The following is an 8,590-nucleotide window of genomic DNA, read 5'->3' as shown; positions in this document are numbered from 1 at the left end:
GGTTGTGAAATTAATTTCACAATGACATGCTATTACGTCATTAAAATAATAATATTATTATTTTAATTATTATATATAATTAGGTTATTTTAATTTAGGAATGCAAATTCCAATGAACAAGACTTCTGTTTCCCAAATAACTAAAAACAAACTTATTTAGTTTTGTTTTTTGTTGAGTGTTTTCAGAATGTTATTAAGCGTATGTTTGATTCATGACATGTGTCTATGTAAATTACATTCACAAATCACAGAATAAATAATACACACACACACACACACACACAGCTAGCATGGCAACAAAAAACAGTCAACCAGATGGATTAGAGGCGAAACAATGACACTTTTATTTTGAAAATCAGTTCCCTCAGTCAAAGGTAACAAAGTAACTCTGTGTGTCTGCGTAATACTCCTGAAGTAAACATGAGGTGTGTGAGCTCCGTCAGTGTGACCTGTGCCGGGTCGACCCACGGTTCTTCATCATCTTCGGTTGTGCGTCAACACAGTCGCACACAGACAGATGAACAACACAGTCGCACACAGACAGATGAACAGCACTGAGATACTTCAGGTGGCAGAAGCACTCAAACCAACGTCGTTTAGAAGATTAAAACGGAACAAATGGTACATTTCCAAGCGGCTGGGAACAGATTATATCTGTGTTACAAACTAAACTATATAACAATATTTGTTATTTTTGGAAGATTTGTAACTGACTCTTTGTAAGAAATGGACGTTGAGGCCGAGTCGCCACGGAGGAGTCACTCCGCCACGCCCACGTAGTTGGCCGGGTAGAATCCCTCCCGGCCTCCGCTCAGGACGCCTCGGCACCAGCCCTGGTCGTCCTCCTCCTCCACCTTCAGGAACACTTCCCCTGCTCAGAGACACAGCCGTCATCATGTGTTCCATCAACAACACGTCCTGTGAGTCATTTGGTTCTTTACTTTGACTTTAAAGCCAACACATGGGGAGTGTTCTAACTGCTCCTGTATTTGATGCCATTAGATGTCGTTCTTATTCAAGCCGCTCGCTGTCTGCTCTAAATGTCAGGAACGCTTTATTTCACGGTCAAATGTGAATTTACAATTATGTATTAAAACATTGTTTTATCAATGGAGCACAAACACTTTTACATCCCATCATATTCACGTAAACCCGTATGACCACAAAGAGAATAACACAGCCTCGAGTCAACATCGGAGCACAATAATGTTAACAAGCGTCTTATAAGGACTATTACTGTATTACTAAATCATTACCTCGGAACTAACTTCATTACGTGCACCAACATATTAAATGTTACGCAAGTTTCTTCCAAAGTACAAAGCATGTCCAATATTCCAATATGTTCCTGATATTTAGAAGTAATATAATATATTTTACAATTATTATTTTTACTTGTTGCTTCGCCCATAAGCGAAGATTTGAACACTATTATCCCCACAAAACTAAAGTATAGAGCATTTTAATTGTACTGTCTCTACTTCATTGTATGAAACATATATTTTCACACTTGGGTAAAAGCATCTCACAGTGAGAGAAAGATAAAACTCAGATTTTGATGAAGAGGAGGCCTTAACGCTGGAGCAGGCAGTTTATTTGAACCTTTGGGCTCGATGTCGTTCCACGTGTCTGAGAGACGACTCTGGTGCCTCCTCTTTGTTAGAAGGCTTTTAAATCTATCCAGAGGCGGGAGACGTTGGGCAATCGCTGGGCAATTCAGCGAGGGTGTCCGATTGGCTCCTCCAATGGGAACGAATGTTGTGCACGCCCCTTTAGGCATGATTTAACGGCAGAGATCACGTTATGCAACAACAGGAACCGACACAACAGCCGGCCGTCATTTCAAGGGATCGGAGGCACTTCTGTGTTCACACTAACATTTATTCTCATACAATGGCTGTGATTTATTACACAACTCCTCTTATAGCTTTTAAACATTGAAAATAACGCTGCTGTCTCAGACATCTGAGTGTCGTCACATCACACTTGAGGTGTCACCTGCTCTAAAGGACAGCTCGTCGCCCTCCTCTCCCACGTAGTCGTACATCGCCTGCACCTTCACACCCCCGATCATCACACTAGAGGAGGACACACGAGCGCTCCAACAATCAGCAATACAAGTATTAAGTGGAATATATGTGAAACTATGTAATAGAGCTCGCTCTGCATGCTATCATGTCATTATATCATTATTATTATTTGATATAATGAATGAATGAATTACTTACGGTCGATTCTCTCTTTTTATCTTCTGGTCTCTTTTTTTCCTGTTTAGCTTTTTAACTGGTGGGACCCATTCCTGGAGGAGGAGAGACAGTCTGGGTTCAACACATGTCAACACGGGTCCAGCAGCTGGAAGGACCGCTCGGTGCTCTCTCCACTCAGCAGCAGCAGCAGCGTGGAGCTTCTCGGTGTCCTACGTTGATCCTCGGCCAGTCGGTGGGCATGCCGGGCCCGTGGTGGTTCTTCCACCACTTCAGGTCCTCTTGCTCCTCGATGGCCATCAGCGTCTGGTGGAGCTCGCTGTACACCGCCTTCACACTGGCACACGGACAGGGCAGTGAACACAGAGACACCTTCAGCCCGCCCCCTGGTGGCTCTCACCTCTCATTGTTGGTGATGTCGAGATGTCTGTGGATGGAGAGGAAGGCCTGCTTCAGAAAGCTGATCCTCTTCCTCTCCTCCTCCTGCGACTCTTCAAAAATGGCCTCCATCTCCTCCATGTAGCGAGGCGTATAGGTCGACACGTCCTCCAGCATTTTCTCATAGCGGTCTCTAATCTGCCGGCAGCACACAAGAACGATTTGATGAGGACAATTAGAACATCGACTGCTTGCATGGAGGACCATCTGAAATGTGTAAGTCATCTGCTGCTCGTCACACAGAGAGCTGAACAATAACTCTCTCCAAACAAGGGAGGCTGCTGGTTGGAGTGGATCATGCATCCAGACGCAGCAGGCGAACACATCCTTCCATGTTGAACTGTGTGGCATCAAACCAGGACTGGAGCTGTTCTTCAACATGCTGGGCCCCTCCTCACCTCTTGTTTCTCCCCTGTGACCTTCTCTCTGGCCTCTGTGATTTTCTGCTTCTTCTCAGGACTCATCTCAGAGTTTTCGTTAGCTTGTTTTTCTTTGTCGAGGGCGGTCTGCTCCCTTTGACAGGACTTGTGATACGCAACGCGGGTCTTCTCCAGCTGTTGAATACACATCCACATGCAGACGAGTCACTTTCAGGGAAACCGATGGTTTACTTTCTAGTTGAACGCTAAATATGAAGCTATGGGTCGGGATGGTTAGCTAGCGATGCCAGGCTAGAACGAGGGGGCAACAGCATGGTCCTGTACAAAGGGAATGACAATTACCCTCTAGTCCCCACCCTCTAGTGCCCACCCTCTAGTCCCCACCCTCTAGTGCCCACCCTCTAGTGCCCACCCTCTAGTCCCCACCCTCTAGTGCCCACCCTCTAGTGCCCACCCTCTAGTCCCCACCCTCTAGTGCCCACCCTCTAGTCCCCACCCTCTAGTGCCCACCCTCTAGTCCCCACCCTCTAGTGCCCACCCTCTAGTGCCCACCCTCTAGTCCCCACCCTCTAGTCCCCACCCTCTAGTCCCCACCCTCTAGTGCCCACCCTCTAGTCCCCACCCTCTAGTGCCCACCCTCTAGTCCCCACCCTCTAGTGCCCACACTCTAGTCCCCACCTTCTAGTGCCCACCCTCTAGTGCCCACCCTCTAGTCCCCACCCTCTAGTGCCCACCCTCTAGTGCCCACCCTCTAGTGCCCACCCTCTAGTGCACACCCTCTAGTCCCCACCCTCTAGTGCCCACCCTCTAGTGCCCACCCTCTAGTGCACACCCTCTAGTCCCCACCCTCTAGTGCCCACCCTCTAGTGCCCACCCTCTAGTGCCCACCCTCTAGTGCCCACCCTCTAGTCCCCACCCTCTAGTGCCCACCCTCTAGTGCCCACCCTCTAGTGCCCACCCTCTAGTGCCCACCCTCTAGTGCACACCCTCTAGTCCCCACCCTCTAGTGCCCACCCTCTAGTGCCCACACTCTAGTCCCCACCCTCTAGTGCCCACCCTCTAGTGCCCACCCTCTAGTGCCCACCCTCTAGTGCACACCCTCTAGTCCCCACCCTCTAGTGCCCACCCTCTAGTGCACACCCTCTAGTGCCCACCCTCTAGTCCCCACCCTCTAGTGCCCACCCTCTAGTGCACACCCTCTAGTCCCCACCCTCTAGTGCCCACCCTCTAGTGCCCACCCTCTAGTGCCCACCCTCTAGTCCCCACCCTCTAGTGCCCACCCTCTAGTCCCCACCCTCTAGTCCCCACCCTCTAGTGCACACCCTCAAGTGCCCACCCTCTAGTGCCCACCCTCTAGTGCCAACCCTCTAGTGCCCACCCTCTAGTCCCCACCCTCTAGTCCCCACCCTCTAGTGCCCACCCTCTAGTCCCCACCCTCTAGTGCCCACCCTCTAGTGCCCACCCTCTAGTCCCCACCCTCTAGTGCCCACCCTCTAGTGCCCACCCTCTAGTGCCCACCCTCTAGTGCCCACCCTCTAGTCCCCACCCTCTAGTGCCCACCCTCTAGTCCCCACCCTCTAGTGCCCACCCTCTAGTGCCAACCCCCTAGTCCCCACCCTCTAGTGCCCACCCTCTAGTCCCCACCCTCTAGTGCCCACCCTCTAGTGCCAACCCTCTAGTGCCCACCCTCTAGTGCCCACCCTCTAGTGCCCACCCTCTAGTGCACACCCTCAAGTGCCCACCCTCTAGTCCCCACCCTCTAGTCCCCACCCTCTAGTCCCCACCCTCTAGTCCCCACCCTCTAGTGCCCACCCTCTAGTGCCCACCCTCTAGTCCCCACCCTCTAGTCCCCACCCTCTAGTGCCCACCCTCTAGTGCCCACCCTCTAGTGCCCACCCTCTAGTGCACACCCTCTAGTGCCCACCCTCTAGTCCCCACCCTCTAGTGCACACCCTCTAGTCCCCACCCTCTAGTCCCCACCCTCTAGTGCCCACCCTCTAGTGCCCACCCTCTAGTGCCAACCCTCTAGTCCCCACCCTCTAGTGCCCACCCTCTAGTCCCCACCCTCTAGTCCCCACCCTCTAGTCCCCACCCTCTAGTCCCCACCTTCTAGTCCCCACCCTCTAGTGCCCACCCTCTAGTCCCCACCCTCTAGTCCCCACCCTCTAGTCCCCACCCTCTAGTGCCCACCCTCTAGTGCACACCCTCTAGTCCCCACCCTCTAGTGCCCACCCTCTAGTCCCCACCCTCTAGTGCCCACCCTCGAGTGCCCACCCTCGAGTGCCCACCCTCTAGTGCCCACCCTCTAGTGCCCACCCTCTAGTCCCCACCCTCTAGTGCCCACCCTCTAGTCCCCACCCTCTAGTCCCCACCCTCTAGTGCCCACCCTCTAGTCCCCACCCTCTAGTCCCCACCCTCTAGTGCACACCCTCTAGTCCCCACCCTCTAGTGCCCACCCTCTAGTCCCCACCCTCTAGTGCCCACCCTCTAGTGCCCACCCTCTAGTGCCCACCCTCTAGTCCCCACCCTCTAGTCCCCACCCTCTAGTGCCCACCCTCTAGTGCCCACACTCTAGTCCCCACCCTCTAGTGCACACCCTCTAGTCCCCACCCTCTAGTGCCCACCCTCTAGTGCCCACCCTCTAGTCCCCACCCTCTAGTGCCCACCCTCTAGTGCCCACCCTCTAGTCCCCACCCTCTAGTGCCCACCCTCTAGTGCCCACCCTCTAGTGCCCACCCTCTAGTCCCCACCCTCTAGTGCCCACCCTCTAGTGCCCACCCTCTAGTCCCCACCCTCTAGTGCCCACCCTCTAGTGCCCACCCTCTAGTCCCCACCCTCTAGTGCCCACCCTCTAGTGCCCACCCTCTAGTCTGTCTTCAGGGCCAACAGTGCCGTGTTCTGAGAGGCAATAAGTGAATTTCATGTTGAAAACCTTTGTTGCTGAACATGAAACTTAATTCTTGACCTTTCACTTAATTCTGATCTTTCAGTTACATCTTGTTCAAACTCTTTGCTAATAAAGACCATGAAATGCAAAAAAGGGGTGGAGTTAAGATTGTATGACAAAGTACTATTGCTTTGTCATTGCCCCCCCCCCCCCCCCACACACACACACACCTTCATCAGCTTTTTGGACCACGGTTTCTGCGCACGGGAAAAGCTTGTGTTGTTGTTGTGGCTCTCCTTGAACCCACAAAAGATTTTCTTGGGAAAGATCTCCTTCTGCCAGGTTTTCACACGGCCGCCTTCCTCCTCCACGAGGGCCTGAGAGATGGAGGAGTGGAGGGCGGACAGCCGCTCGGTGGAGGTGAAGAAACATTGCCATGCCCTCATGAGGGAGCCATAAAGTGGCCCTGGGAACGGAAGAAAAGACTCAGGGATGAAGGAACACAGAGCGCCGAAGTCACAGAACCGAAACAGGAATAATGACTCCCATTTGTAAAGTTTCAAACAAGTACAGATGCAGCCGTTTGAAAACATGGCGAGGTAATCCTGAGCCGATGTCGACGGAGAGGACCCAACAGACTGGGAGCTGCCCGTCTCGCAGCTTCTCACACTTACGAGATTCCACGATGGACTTCCACTTGCTGCCCCACTGGCTGAGCTGCTGGGCGTACTGCCGCTCCACCCGGGCCCTCTCCGTGAAGCAGGCCACGATGTCGCTGCAGGCCTGGAAGGATCGCTCCGTCCGGTGCACCGTACGCACGTAGTTCCCTGGCTGGGAGGAGGAATGGCGAAGATATGTAGGAATAACAAACCTGCAGAACTAGTCACAAGCCCACCGGAGCGTCGGTTGGGTTTGACCTGCGACCCCTCGGGTCAAAGGGCTGTGGATTTGAATCCTGGATGTAATCCTCACCATCCAGAAGCTCTGCTTCTTGGCGTCCTCCAGCAGCTCTTTGGGAAGGCTCGCCATTGTAGGGAACGTGTCTGTGTCAGAAAGAAAGACACAGCTGTTCGACAGAGAGTGGCTCGACTGGTTAAGATGCAGAACGAGAAGAAAACAGAGAGCTCTTTTTGGCAGATAGTTGACATTGATAATCACTCAACAGGTTGGACGTCGACACGGAGCAACGTGCAGACACAGCAGGCTGACGTCCCCCTGCAGGACGGAATTGGCGGCTGAGACCTTACAGTGTGTGTGTGTGTGTTGGAGAGCTTATTGCCATAACAACGTGGATGATTCTGACGTGGTGTTATTTACACTGTACCTCCAGAAGCCCCCTGCCTCAGTCAGAGGAGTGTCCCGCAGTGGCAGACTGGAATTCACAGGGTGGGATCTGCCAGTAGGAATAGAGCAGCTGCTCCGGCATTCCTCCTGTTGCCTTCCCAAAATAAACAGCTTGGAAAGGTCATCTTTCCCTTTGCTCTGACTGATACGAGGCCTATTAGAACCAACTGTCGCCCACTCTGACTCCTCCTACCAATTCCATTTGGAGATCATGACCGCAAGAGCACGATATCGGGCGTACAAATGAGAATACGGGATTCAAAAGGAATTCCACTGCCCAGACATTTTCTGCACTGCGTGTAAAGCAAAGCCCAAGTGGCACATATACATCGGAAGAGAGACCGAACAAATGAGAAGAGATGCATGTACAAACATGCAATGGACTCACATTCTGGCCTATTTCTGTCTTAGCAACACGTTGCCACATTGCTGGCTGAGTAATATGTGACGAACCACACCTCATCACAAGACTGAGCATGAGACTCACGCAGGACTTTCTTTCCTTCTCTTGCTGGTGTAAATACGTTCATGTTGTTCATGTTGTTCATGTTGTTCATGTTCCTTTCGGCTCCTGCCTGTCAAAACAGGGAAGGGAGTCCCTGACATCTCGGCTTCTTCCCTTTGTTGGAGTATGTGATCGACGCGGAGGAAAGGAACAGCCGATGCACTCGTTTGACCTCAAGAAGCATTCCTATCAATGGATTTGAACCCTCCAGCCACAAGCATGAACAAAGCAAGAAGTGGCAACAGAGCATCATGCCTGGCAGCACTTACATTTCTCTCAGAATCACCAGTGATTACTCAAGTGACCACTTGTTACTGTCGTTCAAGGGCCGAGGGTTTTCTCTTCATTCCTCTGTCCGTCTTCCCAACATTCCTCCTTTCCTCTAACTCATGTTTCTCTCTCCTCTCTCACTGACCTGATTTTCCTTTGGCACTTAAAGTTACACACACATCTCAAAGTGGGCGTGAGACACGAGACAAAGTGTTTCACCAAACCAGAGCCGTGGCACGGTGACGACTCGCTGCTCATCGGCTTCAGGGGGAGGAAGGAACTTACCTTCCTGCTGTCCTGTCGGCTGCTACAGTCTAGTTCACAGGCATGAACTCTTCTTCCCTCGTCCTCCTCCCTACTTCAGCCCCATTCTTTGCTTCTTTGACTCGCCGGCTGCGCTCCTTATCAGGCTCCTGAGCTCTTTGACTACCCCTCTCACTTTCTCTCCACTGTACTAGTAGAAGAAACGACTGGAGGAAACCCCTCCTTCCCTCTCGCCGTGCCGTCCCTCCCTCTGTCTCTCTCGATATGGTGCTAATGAGATGCCGAGCCTTCTTCTTGA

General features: G+C 52.1%; 1 protein-coding gene across 2 annotated transcripts; it reads right to left on the bottom strand.

The window, feature by feature from the left end:
• Positions 1 to 320: 320 nt before the first annotated feature.
• LOC130203419 (protein kinase C and casein kinase II substrate protein 3-like) lies at positions 321 to 8,468 on the bottom strand. 2 transcript variants are annotated; one of them, XM_056429563.1, is made up of 10 exons: positions 8,314 to 8,468; positions 6,882 to 6,952; positions 6,584 to 6,740; positions 6,140 to 6,375; positions 3,041 to 3,196; positions 2,605 to 2,780; positions 2,421 to 2,541; positions 2,229 to 2,299; positions 1,999 to 2,078; positions 321 to 871 (listed from the first exon to the last, which is right to left on the bottom strand). In XM_056429563.1, exons 2-10 carry the CDS (start codon positions 6,936 to 6,938, stop codon positions 759 to 761), a joined length of 1,167 nt encoding a protein of 388 aa, XP_056285538.1. In that variant the 5' UTR covers positions 6,939 to 6,952; positions 8,314 to 8,468; the 3' UTR covers positions 321 to 758. The 2 variants fall into 2 exon arrangements, with proteins under 2 accessions (XP_056285538.1, XP_056285539.1); XM_056429564.1 differs by lacking the exon at positions 8,314 to 8,468 and adding an exon at positions 8,028 to 8,245.
• Between the last annotated feature and the right edge of the window lie 122 nt (positions 8,469 to 8,590).

Source organism: Pseudoliparis swirei, chromosome 13 (genome assembly GCF_029220125.1).
Source record: "Pseudoliparis swirei isolate HS2019 ecotype Mariana Trench chromosome 13, NWPU_hadal_v1, whole genome shotgun sequence".
Taxonomy (NCBI): domain Eukaryota; kingdom Metazoa; phylum Chordata; class Actinopteri; order Perciformes; family Liparidae; genus Pseudoliparis; species Pseudoliparis swirei.
The sequence above is the reverse complement of the archived record's forward strand: the minus strand, read 5'-3'. Positions and strand labels throughout refer to the sequence as shown.

Coding starts and splice junctions, on each gene's coding strand:
- LOC130203419 (XM_056429563.1), bottom strand. CDS start 6,938: ATGGCGAGCCTTCCCAAAGAGCTGCTGGAGGACGCCAAGAAGCAGAGC. Junction 3,197..6,139: donor GGTCCAAAAAGCTGATGAAG/GTGTGTGTGTGT, acceptor TGTATTCAACAG/CTGGAGAAGACCCGCGTTGC. Junction 2,781..3,040: donor TCACAGGGGAGAAACAAGAG/GTGAGGAGGGGC, acceptor TGCTGCCGGCAG/ATTAGAGACCGCTATGAGAA.